This window comes from Marmota flaviventris, chromosome X (genome assembly GCF_047511675.1).
Source record: "Marmota flaviventris isolate mMarFla1 chromosome X, mMarFla1.hap1, whole genome shotgun sequence".
NCBI lineage: Eukaryota > Metazoa > Chordata > Mammalia > Rodentia > Sciuridae > Marmota > Marmota flaviventris.
The window spans coordinates 91,290,499-91,308,710 of NC_092518.1; the positions used below are offsets into that span (position 1 = coordinate 91,290,499).

The following is an 18,212-nucleotide window of genomic DNA, read 5'->3' on the forward strand; positions in this document are numbered from 1 at the left end:
AAAAGACAAATAAATAATGCAATTATAGAATATGATAAGAGGTGGAAACCATGGGCTACTGAAATGTATAGGGTAGAAGGGAATTCTGATATGTTGGCAAAGCACTGGGTAAGTGTCTAATTTGTATAATAAGGTAGAAATGTTCTTGAAGTTCTGATTTTTAAGGAATAAGATAAATTACCATTTGCATTGCTAAATATTCTCTCTAAATGTGGAGGAATAATTGGGCACTCAAATGTTAAATGATATTGTGCAGATAATATATCATATTTAATATATAAACTATTTGATCCTAATGTTGTTGTCATATTTTGGTGTTTTAGAGGGAGGATTGTATCTTGGAAGTGTTGCTATCAGTGTGAGAGTGAAATATTTTGAGTACCAATGGCAATTTTATGAGTAACCTTCATTGAAGCTCATTTCACCAAAATCACTTGTCTCACATCCATATTTAAAGGAAATGACTTTTCTTTATATAAACTCAACAGAAGATATTGAAAATATCCAAATTTCATTTTTTGAAAATGGTTTTCTTAGAGCATTATAATTATACATAATAATGGGATTCATTTAAAATATATATAAATGCATAGAACTTAATTTTCTCCATTTTAATCTCTAGTACTTCCTCATTCCCTCCCCTCTTCCTTCTCCCATTCTCCTTCTCTACTGATTTTCCTTCTATTTATTTATTGTTTTTCTAATTGGTATATTATAGTTATGCATAAAAGTAGAATTCATTGTGATATATTCATACATGCACATAGCATAAAGAACTGAAGTTCAGCTTACCACAGTTACATGTGCATACCAATGATTATAGCAGCACAATTCACAATACACAAATTATGGAACCAGCCTAGATGCCCATCAACAGATGAATGGATAATGAAAATGTGGCATGTATACACAATGAAATATTACTCAGCAATAAAGAAGAATGAAATTATGTATTTTTCTGGTAAATGAATGGAACTAGAGAACATGCTAAGTGAAATAAGCCAGACTAAGAAAGTCAGGGGTCAAATGGTTTCTCACATATATGGAAACCATATGGTTTCTCACATATATGGAAACCATAGAGAAATATGGAATTAGAAATAAGGGGAATCTCATGAAATGAAAGGGAGAACAGTGGAATAGAGGAGGAGGATCAAGGGGGTAAGTAGGAAGGATGGGAAAGGGGAGGAAATACAGAATGAAACTGACCAAATTATGCTGTGTGCGTGTATGAATATACCACAATGAATTCCAAAATTTCCTGTTAAAGTTTTATTTAAAGGACACTTCATTAAATATTGTTTTGTGCTATGCTGCAAATTCTCTTGAGATTGTTTTAATGATTAAACAAATCTCTTGTTTAACATCTTCTGGCATCTTGGATTTTGCCCTATAGGTTTTTGGTATTCTCCCTTCTTCCACCACCACCTTTTTTTTTTTTTTTTTTAGCACTGGTCTAATTTAAGTTTTACTGTTATTCTGGGAGTAGACTCAGACATTTTTGAGTTTGCCTTTGATCCTGCACCTCAAATTAATTTGCATTAAAATATTAGGTATAATTAAGTAAGTTATATATTTGACATTCATTCCTAATAAATTGATAAGTGTTAGCACTGGAGACTCAGGCATTTATATTGTGTTGAATTAAATATTTTGGATTGAGAAATCAGACTGTATAGACTTAATCAAGTCAATACCCCTGGAGAGGCATCACTTCATTACCAGATGTTTCCCCAATTGGGTTACAGAACTTGTTGCTTAAACCTAAATCTGAAGTGCTTTGAAGACAAAGTGCAAAATGATTATCAGAGACATATTATCGCATACACTACTGCCTCCCCATAACACACATCCATTTTCTCTTAGTGGCTCTACTTTTTTTTTTCTCATTTGCTTTTTCTCTTCTCAATGTCTAAATAATTCATGATCTATGTAAAAAGAAAGTAGTGAAGTTTGGAAATCTAGGCCAGGCCAGGACTGGTGGTTCATTGAAAGGATTGTCACAGTTTGACAGACCACAGAATCAAGAAACTGGTATCCAGGTACGGTGACATATGCCTGTAATCTCAGCAGTTCCAGAGGCTGAGACAAGAGAATAGTGAATTCAAAGCCAGCCTCAGCAACAGCAACGCATTAAGCAACTCAGTGACATCCTATCTCTAAATAAAATACAAAATAGGGCTGGGGATGTGGCTCAGTGGTTGAGTGCCCCTGAGTTCAATCCTTGGTACCCCCCCCCCCAAAAAAAACTGGTAAAACATCAAAAGATAGCTGAATTTTGGATAGTTAGATTGTAATGGACTCTTAGAATATAAAGATCAGAGTTCCACTACCAGTTATATCATTTAAAGTCTGCATGCCCTTTTTAATTATTAGGTTTTTTCCTATTATTGGTGCATATTAATTGTACAGAATAGTGGACTTCATTGAGGCATATTTGTAATGGATAAAAACAATTTGAGCTGGGTATAATGTCTTATGCCTATAAACCTAGTAACTTTGGAAGCTGAGGCAAGAGAATTTTAAGATTGATGCCAGCCTCAGCAACTTAGTAAAGCCCTAAGCAACTTAACAAGACCCTGTCTCAAAACAAAACAAACAAACAAACAAACAAAAAAAAAACAAAGCCAGGTGCAGTGGTGCATGTTTGTAATTCCAGCAGGTCAGCAGGCTGAGGCAGGAGGATTATGAGTTCAAAGCCAGCTTCAGCAGTTTAGTGAGGCCATAAGCAACTTAGTGAGACCCTGTCTGTAAACAAAATATTTTTTTAAAAGGGCTGGGGATGTGGATCAGCACCCCTGGGTTCAATCCCTGGTAACATAAATAAATAAATAAATAAATAAATAAGGCTGGGGATGTAGCTCATGGTAAAGTACCACTGGGTTCAATCCCAGTACTAGAAAAAACAAAACATAATTTGATCAGTTTCACTCCCCAGTATCTTTCCTACCCTATTCTTCTCCCTCTATCCTACTGTTCTTCCTTTTGATATCTTGGAGTTTCTTTTTGTTCTTGATTTTTTTTGTTCTGCTTTTACATATGAGAAAAAAGAGATGATACTTTTCTGAGTCTAACTTACTTAGTTCAAAATTATGGTCTCCAGTTACATCCATTTTCCTCCAAATGTCATAATTTCATTCTTCTTTATGGCTGAATAAAATTCCATTACATATCTATATGTATCTATCTCACATTTTCTTTATGCATTCAGCTGTTGATGGACGGCTTGGCTGATTGAACAATTTGATCATTGTGAACTGTGCTGCAATAATTGTGGGTATGCATGTATCTCTAAAGTATGCTGACATTTCTCTTGGACAAATACCAAAGAATGGTATAGCTTGATCATAGGGTAGATCTATTTTTTTCAACTTTTAGAGAAATCTCCATACCAATTTTCATAGTGGTTCTACTGATTTACATTCCCTTAAACAGTATATAAGAGTTCCTTTTTTCCTGCATCCTCACCAGCATGTGTTTTTATTTATATTCTTGATAACTGTCATTCTAACAAGAATGAGATGAAATCTCAGTGTAGTTTTTATTTGCATTTCCCTGATTGCTAAGAAAGTCATACATTTTTCATATAATTGTTGGCTATTTGTATTTCCCCTTTAGAGAACTATCTGTTGAGTTCTTTTTCCCATTTATTGATTGTGTTACTTGCTTTTATAATGTTGAGCTCTTTGATTTCTTTATACATCCTGGTTTTTAATCCTTTGTTGGAAGCTGACAAAGATTTTTCTCTCTGCTGGATGCATTGGTGCATTTCTGTAATCCCTCTGGCTCAGGAGGCTGAGGCAGGTGGATAGCAAGTTCAAGGCCAGCCTCAGCAACTTAATAAGACCCTGTCTCAAAAGAAAAAATAGAAAGGATTGAGGATATAACTCAGTGGGAAAGTGATCCTGGGTTCATTCCCCAGTACAAAAAAAAAAAAGTATTTTTTCCCATTCTATCTGTTGTCTCCTCACTGTTAATTGTTTCCTTTGTTATGCAGAAGCTATTTAATTTGATGACCTCTCATTATCTCATTTGTTGATTATTTTATCTCCTGAGCTATAGGAATCTTATTGAGGAAGTGGTTAGCTATGCCTATATGTTGAAGTGTTTACCCTATTTTTCTAACAGTTGCAACGTTTCCAGTTTTGTACTTAGATCTTTGATCCATTTTGAGTTGACTTTTATGCAGAGTAAGAGATAGGGATTTTCTACATGTGGTTTTCCAGCACCATTTGTTAAAGAGGCTGTCTTTTCTCCAATGTGTTTTTGGCAGCTTTATCAACAATCGGATCATTATAGCTATGGAGATTTGTTTTTATTCTGTTCTATTGGTCTATTTGTCTGTTTTTTGGGGGGTTTTTTTGTTTGTTTGTTTGTTTGTTTGCCAGTACCTTGCTCTTTTTTTGTTGTTGTTGTTGTCGTTGTTCCTATGGCTCTGTACTATAATTTTTTTAAAATATTTACTTTTTAATTATAGGTGGACCCAATATTTTTATTTTATGTTTATGTGGTGCTGAGGATCGAACCCACTACCTCAAACATGCTAGGCAAACGCTCTACCTCTGAGTCCCTACCCAAGCCCTGTACTATAATTTGAAATCAGATGCTGTGATTAAGCATTGCTCTTTTAGCTCAACATTGCTTTTGCTATTCTGCATATTTGGTTCTTCCACATAAATTTTAAGATTGTTTTTTCTACTTCTGTGTAGAATACCTATATTGGTGGGCATTACATTGACTCTGTAGAACGCTTTTGATAATATGGCAATTTTAACAGTATTAATTCTGCGTATCCAAGAGTGTGGGATGTCTTTCAACATTCTAGTGTCTTCTACAATTTCTTTCTTCAGAGTTCTGTAATTTTCATTATAGAGGTCTTTTACCCCATTGGTTAACATCCAAGTATTTCGTTTTTTGAGGTTATTGAGAATGGGATAGTTTTCCTGATTTCTTTCTCAGTAGATTCATTATTGTAGTGTAGGTAAATTATTGATTTTTATATGTTTGTCTTGAATCTTTTTACTTTGCTGAATTTGTTTATCAGCTCTAAAAGTCTTCTGGTGGAGTATTTGGGGTATTTTAGATATAGGGTCATGTAATTAGCAAACAAAGATGACTTGTTTTTCTGTTTATATCCCTTTTCCTGTCCTTCTCTTGCCTGATTGCTCTGGCTAGTTTCAAGAACTACATTGAATAGGAGTGGTGAGAGTAGACATCCTTTCCTTGATCCTGATTAGAGGAAATACTTTCAGGTTTTCCTTATTCAGTTTGGTGTTGGTTTGGGGTTTGTCATATAAAGACTTTATGATGTTGAGGTAAGTTCCTTCTATTCATATTTTCTTCAGGGTGTTCATCATTAAGGGGTGTTGAATTTTGTTGAGGATCTTTACTACGTATATTGAGATGGTCATATGATTTTTGTCCTTGGTTCTATTTATGTGATGTATTACATTTATTGATTTGTGTATTTTGGACCATCCTTACTTTATCACTACATGCCCTTTTGGACAAGTTATTTTACTTTTCCAAGCTTCTAGTTGCTGCGTGTGTGTGTGTGTGTGTGTGTGTGTGTGTGTGTGCGCGCGCGCGCACCAGGGATTGAACCTAGGGGCACTTAAGCACTGAGCTATATCCCCAGCCCTTTTTATTTTGAAATGGGGTTTCACTTAGTTGCTTAGGGCTCACTAAATTGCTGAGTCTGGCCTTGAACTTGCAGTCCTCCTGCCTCAGCCTCCTGAGCCACTGGGATTACAGGTGTACACCACCACATCCAGCCTAGTTGCTTATCTTTAAATGAGATTCTTACCTCCTTTAGGGGATTGTCATAAGGAATAAATGAAGTAATGGATATAAAAATGATTTTAAAATATCAACTGTATAAATATAAGGAAGTATTAGAAGTAGTAGCTTCCTACACCAAGCCACAGGTGGGTTCCTTTATGTAACTCTCAGCTTCAGTGGGGCTGACAGTAACCAACTCTCATATTTTATTTTATTTTATTAAATATTTATTTATTTTTTAGTTGTAGTTGCACACAATACCTTTATTTATATGTGGTGCTAAGGATCGAACCCAGTGCCTCACACATGCTAGGTGAGTGCTCTACCACTGAGCCACAATTCCAGCCCCACCAACTCTGATATTTTAATCAAGACATTTTTCCCCTTTAGGCTTAAGTTTTCTTATCTGTCACAATAAATGTTTCCTAGGTGATCTGAAGATCCTAAGTGTCCTCCATTCACCATTCCTCTATTATTTATTTATAATGCAAGCAACAAAAACAGAACGGAAGATACTTGTGCCAAAAAAAGACCCATCATAGAAACCCCTTTTAAACTCACAATGAAGTCCCAAAATGGGAGTGAAAGGGCTTTCATTAGCACCTCTTTTCTACTTAGAACCTAGCTCTACTTGCTGCTCAGGTAACAATTTAAGAGGTTGCTGCTATTCCTGTGACAGTAAGGAAATAGTTTGGCTAGTAATTTCCTTAGCTTTAAGCCAAATACCTTTCACAAAATGATATATATTATATAGGAGACAGGTTTGGGCATTAAGGAGTTTCCTTATCTACCTGGACTATGGACGATCCCCTTCCAAAATATGATTGCTAAAAATATGTATAGACATATTACAAGTACCCATTAATGCTTACTTATGAATGGTAGCTTATATTTTCATTTAATAAACATTTTATTGAACATCTGCTATATCATAGGCATTATATTAGATACTCTACTTGCATTACCTCTAATTTTCATGTAACCTAGATGTCAGTTGGTGACCCTGGTAGGGAGGGGGATTTTTACAGGGGCATAAGGAAGAAGCTTACATTCTTACAATGACCTCTGGTTCTGAGCACTTACTTTTTGCTAAATTTCTGTTAAGTTTTTTTTTTCTTTTTACAGTTTAAAATAGAAAGATTGCTTATCATCTTGCCATTCTGAACATACTATTTTTATATTCCACACAGCATCCACCCAGCTGTGAAGCCTAAGCTCTAGTTCAGTTTACACATATATTCACTTGAGGCATTTTTGTATACAGTAGATTTTAGGAAAGGAAGGGAAGGATTTCTTTGCAACAGTACACCATATTAATACTAATTATCTTATATTACCTGGGATATTTTTTTTCATTTGGACAGTTTACCCCACATATGACAATCTCTCAATGATTCCTCTCTATTCATAATATTTTCCTCACCTTTTTTATTCCTCCCATACCCCAAATTCACTTCTGATTCAATGATGCATAATTTTTAGTGTGAGTTCTCTAAGTGAGCCTTGGACTTGACTTTGAATTTCCAAATGTTTCTAGATTTGTGCCCAGTGAAACAAAGGTGGCTATTCTCAGAATCCATCCTCCTTACTAGGCAATAGAGGTTATAAACAGCATTTTCCCCTTAAACCAAATATTTTCAAGTAAATAAGGTGAAAGTATTAAGTGAAATGTCTAGAATTACTCATTGAGTAAGTGACAAAATCAGATTTTTAATCAAGGTCCATTTGAATTAAATTCCTATGCACTTTCCACCAAATATGTCGCATTTCAAAAAAGGACCCGGAAATAAATTCTGGAGGAGATGTGGAGAAAAAGGAACACTTTTACACTGTCAGTGGGATTGTAAATTAGTACAAACATTATGCAAATCAGCATAGAGTTTCCTCAAAAGACTAGGCATAGAACCACCACATGACCCAGCTATACCACTCCTCAGTACTTATCCTAAAGAATTAAAGTCATCATACTATAGTGACACATGTATAACCATGTTTATAACAGCACAATTCACATTAGCCAAACTATGAACCAGCTGAAGTTGAATGAATGAATGGAGAGACAAAATGTGGTATATACACAGAGTAGAATTGAGCATGGCAGTGCATGCCTGTAATCCCAGTGACTCAGGAGGCTAAGGCAGGAGGATTGCAAGTTCAAAGCCAGCCTCAGCAACTTAGGCCCTAAGCAACTTAGTGAGACCCTGTCTCAAAAAATAAAAATGGCTGGAGATGTAATTCAATGGTAAATCACCTCTGGGCTAAATCCCCAGTACTTAAACAAACAAAAAATCCACAATGGAGTTTTATTCAGGCATAAATAAAAATGAAATTATGTCATTTGCAGAAAAATGGCTAGGAATTGAGAACATTATGTTAAGCAAAATAAGCCAAACTCAGAAGGTCAAGGGTTGTATGTTTTCTCTCATATGTGGAAACTACAGAGAAAAAGGAAAAGAAAGGGAGGGCAGGAATCTCATCAAAATCAAAGGGAGATCTGTAGAGGAAAGGGAACAGCAGTGGGAGGTGAGGAGGGAAAGGAGACATACTAGGGAATGATACTGGCCAAATTGTATTATGTGCATATAATGTAATGTTATGTAACAATGAATCCACTACTATACAATGTACCAATAAAATGTGGGAAAAAAAGAAAGGGATCACTTGAGGAACAGAACCTTGACCTATACCTGAGCAGGATCACTGGGATTTGCATGAACATTGTATCTCTGCACCAGCTGTCCTTGATCCACAGCTATTGTGTGCATGTAGGAATATGTAACAACAAATCCCACCATTATGTACAACTATAATGTACCAATAAAAATGTGGAGCCAGGCATGGTGGCACACACCTGTAATCCCAGTGGCTCAGGAGGCTTAGGCAGGAGGATTGCCAGTTCAAATCCAGCCTCAGAAAATTAGCAAGGCACTTAGCAACTCAATGAGACCCTGTCTCTAAATAAAATATCAAAAAGGGTTGGGGATATGGCTCAGTGGTTGAGCACCCCTGGGTTCAATCTTCGGTACCAAAAAAAAAAAAAAATGAGGGAAAAATTGGAAAATATTTACTTTAAGGTACTCTGCACTTTAAAACATGAAAAATGATTTGGAAATTTATAGCATCTGAATCCATTTGGAATAGGGACATGTAGCTTTATCATCACCATCCCAAAGACACTATTTAAGAAAATAGGAAAATGTAATAAGTAAAATAGTTTCAATAATTTGAAAAATGCTGCTTGATAACAGATAAATGAGGCATTTATTATGGTTAATTAAATTTTATCTTTTAAAATTCATTTGTTCATTGACATTCACCTGATAAATGTTAATTAATACACTCCACCTTTTTAAACCATGCATCTTTAAAATTACTTTTTCTAATATCTGATTTTTTTATTACAGAGACAATTAAAGGCAGATGCTAAAAAAGCTATTGGAAGGCTTCAACTACGTACACTGAAACAAGGAGACAAGGTGCATTTATTATTTTAAAATGCTGTTTGTTTTAAAGCAATACTAGCAAACCATTGTTCAAACAAAAGGTTCTTCCAATATATTTTCTTTGCCTTTTATGAACCGTATTGGCTTTTTAAAAAGTTGTTTGATGCTGAATAATGTCCACCAAAGATATCTAAGTCCTAATACCTGGAACCTGTGAATGTTACCTTATGTGGCAGATATGATTTTGCAGATATGATTAACTCAAGGAAATAAAGACAGGGATATTATTTTACATTATATGAAAATGTCCTAAATATTATCACAGTGTCCTTATAAGATAGAGGAAGAGAAGGATTTTATTATAGCACAGTAGAACAAGTGACAGTGGAAGCAAGACACTGGAGAGATGTGAGAAAGAGGCCATAAGTCAAGGAATGCAAGCGGCTTTTTTTTTTTAAACCATACTAGATATTTACTGAAAAAGGGGGAGAGAAACCCCTATTTTCACATAAAATCCTATACACAATTGCTCATAGCAGCTTTTTTTGTAATTTCCCCAAACTAAAAAGAACCTGAATGTCCTTCAAATGGTGAATGGATAAACTTGGCATACCTATGTCATGGAATACCATTTTGCAATAAAACGAATGTAGGAACCCTATGGATATATACAGCTACATGGATAATCTCAAAAGTATTATGTGAAGTGAAAGAAACAAGACTCAAAGACTAGATAGTACATGATTCTATTTATATGATATTCTGTAAAAGCCCAAAGTGTAGAAACTGGAAAGTGGTTTCCAGGAGCTAAAAGTGAGAGAAAGTATTAATTACTAAGAGGTATGGAGGAATTTGCTAGAGTAATGGCACTATTCTTACTTTGATTGTGGTGGGGAGTAAGTGACTGTGTATGTTTGTCAAAACTTGCAGAACTGTATACTAAAAGACTGTATGTGAATTACTATACCTTAATTTTTAAAAATGGGAAAACAGCTATAGAACTTATGCAAATGATGTTTTATGAAGTCCAAAATCAGGAAAAAGAGTCTAAATCAATGTATATGACCTTATTTGTTCTGTTCCCCTTTTTTGTTGACTTTATCCTTTTTACCTTTTTAAGCCCAAATAAATTTAAATCACCTGTTGAAACTTTACATAGTCACTTAGTGATAAGATGCTTCTACATTTATAAGAAGTTATGCTAGTTATATGGACAGTCCAATCTTACTCCAAAGTTTAACTCATTTTCTCTTATCTACCAGAGTAACAATAACTATTTGTTCATAGGAAATTGGTCCTGATGGAGATAGTTGTGCTGTGTGTATTGAATTATATAAACCAAATGATTTGGTGCGCATCTTAACCTGCAAGTAAGTTTGACGTTCTTTTATAACATCAATAAAAAATTGCTGACTCACAAAATGATTGTGATGGGGAAAACTATTTTGAATGTTTCCTAACTGGTGCAGAGAAAGTGTGTATCTTCAATTAAATATAAAGGAGTTTTTTTAATTAATGACACTCTAATCATACCTACTCAGTGGGAGGATCATAAATTTGAGGCTCATCAGACAATTTAGCAAGACCCTGACTCAAAATACAAAATAAAATAAAGGGATGAGGATGCAATTCAGTGAAAGAGCAATCCTGGGTTCAATTGCCAGTACCACAAAAAAAAATAACACTGAAATTGGTAGAAGTCAAATTGTATGCTTTCCACAATCCAATACAATTTATTCTGAACTGATTTCATACACAACTGAGAATTAGTCAGCAGAACACACACACATACATACACACACACACACTTACACACACATACATGCACACACACAAAGGCAATACTAGATTATTTGGTTTTAAATGCATTATAATAATTCCATTGATAAAAAATAAAATAGATTTATAAGCACCAATTTAGAAGTCTTCACTCAAGGTTTTTTTTTTTTTTAATTATCCTTTCCTGAAGATTGCTCTTAAGACTCTTACCACTCTTTCTTTTAGCTGTTGAATAGAAGTGTTCTTGGAACATATTATATTGGTTAAAGCTTCAGTATCATGTTGTACACAGTATTTTGTACTGTGTTGTTGAGAACGACTATACCATTTTACAATTAAAGAATTTACAATTTCAATTGTGTAACATTTGAACAGTCTTAACTCAGGTTGTTAGGCATTTTCAAGTAATGTGTACTGAAAATAGTTTTTTGAAACTAAAATAATATGGTTTATATTTAAAAGTACTATATTAAGAAATTTCAATTTTTATTTCTGTGGCTTGTTCTTTGTATTAATAGTGCATTTTTAAAAGAAAAAAGCATCCATTCAAAGACTAAGTAAAGTTGTGCTACAGCCTGCTAATAAATGTTAGGCAAAGTGTTGTTGTGTTACATCTTATAACTAAATTATGCATTTTCTCCCTTATTAGCCATATTTTCCATAAGACATGTGTTGACCCATGGCTGTTAGAACATAGGACTTGCCCCATGTGCAAATGTGACATTCTCAAAGCTTTGGGAATTGAGGTAAACATCACTCTTTACTATTTATATTAAGGAACTTAAGCAGTATGTTATTTATGTGCATGAGCATTCAGGAAAATAACAATATTATTTTTAGACATATAGTTTACACCTGAAACTATACATATTTATATCATAGAGATAGTGAGTGAGGTTGCATCTTTGACCATCTCCATTTTCCTTCTTCCTCCCTCTACTCAAATGGACTTATCATTTAGTCAGAATTTGAAGTGATGATCATATAAACTAACAACTTGTCATCCTCCTTTCTGCTTCCATTATATTATTGCATAGTGACCAAATTTGTTAAATGAGCATGTGTAATTTGAAAAAAATATGTAATAGATAGTAAATTATAATTTCATATTTGGTAAGTGAAAAAACTTTTTAAGGTAAAATAAAAATCAAGCTCAATAAAATCTTCATAACTTGTAGAGATACATGGATAACAGCACTCCTCATTTCTATTAGGGGATAGCATGATACGTATATAGATACAGTTACATAGGTATTTTTAAGTGCCCATGTGGTATCAGGCATTATGTTATGAGGTGATGGGATCATTCAAATGAACATCAGATGTGCAGCCCATTGGTGGACCCAATTACTGCTCTGACTGGGGCCAGCAAGAGGGGGATTTTTCTTATAATTATTGTTTTAGTTCGGTGTTTGTTGTTGTTGTTGCTATAACTAAAAGGACCCAACCAGAACAACTGTAAAGGAGGAAAAGTTTATTTGAGGGCTCATGGTTTCAGAGGTCTCACTCCATAGACAGCAGGCTTTGTTCCTCAGGTCTCTAGGTGAGGCAGAACAACATGGTAGAAGAATGTGGCAGAGGGAAACAGCTTACATGATGGTCTGGAAGCAGAGAGAGCTCTCCATTATATTATTTGCCAAATACAAATATAAACCCCAAAGCCATGCCCCTAATGCCCCAACTCCTTTAGCCACACCCCACCTGCCTTCAGTTACTAAGTTAATCCAATCAGGGATTAGTTTGCTGATAAAGCTCTCACAACCTGATCATTTCTCCTTTGAATCCGCTCACATTGTCTCACATGTGAGCTTTTGGGGGATGCCTCACACTCAAACCATAACAATTATCAAAAGATATTATAGGTTAAAAGGTTATGAAATATTGTTCTAATGAATCACTTATGAAGAAATTTTATAATGACGTATGAAGAAAAGTATGTACTCTGATAATCTTAACTTGTTCAAATGCTTTACAAAGGTGGATGTTGAAGATGGATCAGTTTCCTTACAAGTCCCTGTATCCAATGACGCATCCAATAGTGCCTCTCCCCATGAAGAGGATAATCGTAGTGAGACTGCGTCATCTGGATATGCTTCAGTTCAAGGAACAGATGAACCACCCCTGGAGGAACATGTGCAGTCAGCAAGTAAGCACCATACTGAAAGGCAACAAATGACTCACAGATGATCCACTTTGGATCATATGTTCATCTGAGTGCTCCTACATTTTAACATTTTTTTCATTCACCCATTAACAAATTTCAGGTTTTTTTCTTCTTAAAATGATGCAAGGAAGAATGTACTCCTGCCTTAATTAATGTATATACAAATTCAAAAGCCCCTGAAATAGATGAAATGCATCAGGAATGAGTATTATTCACAAAAAAAGGGAAACATCCCTCTGACCCATTGAAATATGTACTTATTAACTACTTACTGAGGCTAAGGAGTTCATTTTAACTTTAAATTTTAGAAGGCATTGTTTGTCAGGCATTGTGGCAACAACTTGGGAGGCTGAGGCAGGAGGCTTACAAGTTGGGAGGCCTGCCTCAGTATCTTAGCAATACTGTAAGCAACTTAGTGACACTCTTGTCTCTAAAATAAAATAAAATAAAATAAAAAGGGCTGGGGATGTGGCTCAGTAGTTAAGGTTCTGGGGGTTTGATCCCAGGTATCAAAAATAAAACTAGAAGCCATTGCTTATTACAGATAAATCAGAAAGTATGATAAAGGAATCCTGAAATGATAAAATGGAATCTGATTTACTGAAGCTCAATTTATATCCAACTTCTCAGAAACCATCTTTTGTAGATAGGAACTATGTTTAAGATGGTATGTGCTGCCACCTGTTGACTGTGTACCGTGAAATGAATAAACTTAGAAACTAAATTTGATTATTATATTCGGAATTCATGTGAACTGGTATTGTAACTTAGCAGTTTTATATACCAATGGAGAAAATTTAGAGAATTTTGTTACTTTTTTCCCTATAAAGAGAAAAGATACCTATAAGAACTATTTCCCCTTGTTTAAACTCAAACTTTTTCTTGTTTTCTGTTGGTTTGAAAGTTTTTCCAGGGCTGGGGTTGTAGCTCAGTGGTAGTGCACTTGCCTCACATGTGTGAGGCACTGGGTTCAATCCTCAGCACCACATAAAGTAAGTTAATAAAATAAAAATATTGTGTCCATCTACAACTAAAAAATATCTTAAAAAAAAAAAAAGTTTTTCCAGCTGGGCACAGTGACACACACCTGTAATCCCAGTGGCTCAGGAGGCTGAGAAAGGAGGATCGTGAGTTCAAAGCCAGCCTCAGCAATGGTGAGGTGCTAAGCAACTCCATGATACCCTGTCTCTAAATAAAATACAAAATAGGGCTGGGGATATGGCTCAGTGGTTGAGTGCCCCTGAGTGCAATCCCTGATACAAAAAAAAAAAAAAAAAAAGATTTTCCACAATTATTATTTTGAGATAATCTAATTTTAGCATAAATATAGAAGAAAAAGATGGCTTGTGAAAATTTCAGCTTCCTCTGACAAAAACCTTTGCCCTCTGTAGGCTTATCAGTGCCATACATATCATTTCTGAAGAAGTCATGAGGGATACTACCATGCAAAAGCAAAGCGTATATTTCTTGTAATCTAGTCTTCAGCCATTTTTGAGTATAAGTCATAAGAATCTTAATAATCTATTGATTACTCTAGCTATAATAGAGAACTACAGTCTATTTGTCCAGATGATGTTGTGTTCCTATAATTGTGTGGTAACAGAATTCAGTGAAGATAAAAGAGAGTGAACACGATAATTCCACCTATGCTGAGGTTCAAAAAAATTTCCAAGCTCCTTGTGTGTTCTGTTCTGTTCTTGTGGGGGTGGGGTGGGGAATGGGTTGAACTGCTTTTGCAGAGAATTTGAAAAGCAAATGAAATAATGATCCATGTTCCTCCTATAATCCTTTCCTGAATGAATAATGGTAACAACCATGCAGGTGTCCCAAACAAGAAATTGAGGATACCCTAGATTCTTCCTGCTGTCCATTCCTATTGATTCAGTATCCTTTTTCTTGATTCTTTTCCTGAATTTCCAACCTTAATTCCACAGAGTTTGAGCCATTATCTTTGCCCATCCCTGCTACTCCTCTCCCAATAAATTTGGTTTGTATGCAAGGCCCTACTATCTGTTTCCATAGCAAGACCCTAAGCAACTTAGTGAGACCTTGTTTCAAAATAAAAATTATAAAGGGCTAAGGATGTAGTTCAGTAGTTAAGTACCTCTGGGTTCAATCCCCATTTCCAAACAAACAAATAATACTGCTCTTCAAATTTAAGTACTCATCAAGTCACCTGGAGGGCTTGTTAAAAACAAAGAGCCCACCACCAGAATTTCTGACTCAGTGGGCCTGGGATAGTATTTGACAGTGAATTTCTAATAAGTTTCCAAATGATACTGATACTGCTGGTCCGGGGATCACACTTTGGGAATGATGGAGTAAGACTCCTAGTTGCCAACCCTGGCTACACATAGGAATCACTTGGAGATATTTTAAACATTACTGATGCCTAGTTTCTACCTCAGAGCAGTTAAATCAGAATCTATAAAGAATGGGGCCAAAGTACAAGTATTTTTTATTTTAATTTTGAAATAATTTTAGATTAGCTGACAGAAAAAAAGTTTGAAACATCATTTGAAGAATACTCATATGCCCAGTTTCCCCACATGTTAACATCTTACATAAGTGTATATAGTCATCCAATCCAGAAAGTTAATGGATGAAATATTATTACCTAAAATACAGACCAACCTTACTCAAATTTCAACAGACCCATAAATGTCCTTTTTCTGTCCCAAGATCCTATATTACATTTAATCTCCTACCTCCTTAATCTCCAGTCTGTAATGGTTCCTTGTTTTTGTCTTTCATGCATTGACACTTTCAAAGACTACCTATCAGTTTTTTTGCAGAATGTCCATCAATTTAGGCTTATCTGCTAAGTTGCTAAGGCCATCCTTGAACTTGAGATCCTCCTGCTTCAGCCTCCCAAATTGCTAGGATTACAGGTGTACATCACCATGCCTGGTGGGTATAGTTCAGTGGTAAATATCTTACCTAATATGTGTGAGCTAATGGGATTGATTTACACTATCACCACCAAAAAAAAAAAAAAGATTCAATAATTTTTAGTAGTGCCTAATTGCTAACAATATGCAATCAGGTTTAAGAACTGTTGTGTTTAGTGTAGAAAAGAAATAAAAGATGTAACTTTTCCTCTTAAGGAGGCTATAATCTAGATATAAATTAAGCACAGATACACGAATCAAAATAAATAATTATAAGTCAACATAATAATGCTATATACATGCTTTATGTAGAACATAGCATTAATCAATAATCACTAGAGGAGCAGAGAGCGAGTGTAACAACCAAAGTATAATTGAATTAAATAAGAAAGGTTCCTTGGAAAAGAATGTTTAATTTTGTCTTAATAGAAGGGTGATGTTGTCCTAAAATATCATTTCTTTTCAAAGATGAAAATCTACAGCTGGTAAACCATGAAGCAAGTTCTGTGGCAGTGGATGTAGTTCCTCATGTTGACAACCCAACCTTTGAAGAAGATGAAACTCCCGATCAAGAAACTGCTGTGCGAGAGATTAAATCATAAAATCTGTGTAAATAGAAAATTTGAACATTTAGTAATAACAGGACTGCCAATCAGGACTTAGTTTACTATAAATGAACTGGATAAACCTAATAAAGTAAAAATGATATTGAAAGTGCTGAGATGACTAATATTATACTATAGTTAAATGGCTTAAAATATTTAACCTATTAACTTTTTTCCACAAACTCATTATAATGTTTTTCATAGGCAAGTTTCCTCTCACTAAAATAATGATAGCAACATTTTTAAACATTCAAACCTGTCTTCAAGTAATCATGTTTTTCATTTATAACAATTTTTCTTATAAAAATATATTGCTTTTAAAATGTGGAGTAGCTATAATCACTTTATTTTATGATAGCATCTTAATTAAAATAATACTACTTTAGCTTGGGCTATATGTGTCAGGGTTTTTCCTCCAGGTGCTTATATTGATCTGGAATTTTAATGTAAAAAGCAATGCAAATTTAGGCTAGTACTTCATGAAATATCTATTTAAAATCATTAAGTTGATAGAGCAAAATTAAAGCAAAATATTTATTTTAACTTTTACTTCTTTTTAAAATTAAGCTAAATGTACTTCATGAGAGTATCAAGCATAGTTTATCAGAGAATGTGGATTGAATTGGTTGATTGATTGATTGATATATTGTGACACCAATTGGCACAAGATTATAGAGGTTTCTTACAGAAATATTGCATAACTATTTCTCAAACTTATAGCATTTTCAAAAGCACAGTATGTAAACCACCATACTATTTGAAAATGTTAATGACAGTAAGTCACACAAAAATTGTTGATTGACTTGTGCATGAATTAGTCTACAGAAAATGTCTGTAAAATTAATCTATAGAAAATGTTTTCCAAACAACGTTAACTTTGACAATTGAGTTTACATTTGGCCTAATGGGCTAAAATTACATTAAACAAAAATTCTGTACATGTAGCTATAATTTTTGTGAATTCTTGGTGTTTGAAAAAGAATTGATGGGGGGGAGACTTCCAGGTGCCTTAATACAAAGTTTGAAGCTTCATCCACCAAAGTTAAATAGAGCTATTTAAAAATGCACTTTATTTGTATTCTGTGTGGCTTGTCTTTTCTTTTCGTTTTGTTTCCAGTGCAAATTCCAGCATAATTTAGACAAAAATAGAATAGACATGTATTTTTGTTTGCTGAATGTAGAATGAAAACATTGCATTCTTGTACACTGATTTGAAATGCTGTAAATATATCCCAATTTGTATTGATTCTCTTTAAATATAAAATGTAAATAAAATATTCCAATAAAAGTTTGTGTCTGGTATTTAATTTAGCTATCATATACTAACTTTTCATATATAATATGCCTGCGTTTTGGAAGAATTTGTTGAATGTAAATGGCCCAAAACTAAAACTTATAATGTATATTTACATATTTTATTACATAGAAAGTAAGTGCTGTAATTATAATATCACTGAACTAACAATGAATTTTTAGACATTAGCAAAGTCAATAATGAAGTTAATAGTAATTTGATGTTAAAAAAAGATCTTGATACCAATCCTAATTT

At 34.3% G+C, this 18,212-nt stretch overlaps 1 protein-coding gene across 2 annotated transcripts in view; it reads left to right on the forward strand.

The window, feature by feature from the left end:
• Positions 1-17,894, forward strand: part of Rnf128 (ring finger protein 128) — a 103,046-nt gene extending 85,152 nt beyond the window's left edge. For both annotated transcript variants that reach the window (XM_027932779.2, XM_027932777.2), the window contains exons 3-7: positions 9,186-9,257; positions 10,512-10,594; positions 11,653-11,749; positions 12,981-13,149; positions 16,527-17,894. In XM_027932779.2, coding sequence (XP_027788580.1) covers positions 9,186-9,257; positions 10,512-10,594; positions 11,653-11,749; positions 12,981-13,149; positions 16,527-16,660 — 555 coding nt within the window. In that variant the 3' untranslated portion in view covers positions 16,661-17,894. The remainder of the gene's footprint in view (positions 1-9,185; positions 9,258-10,511; positions 10,595-11,652; positions 11,750-12,980; positions 13,150-16,526) is intronic.
• The last annotated feature ends 318 nt before the right edge of the window (positions 17,895-18,212 follow it).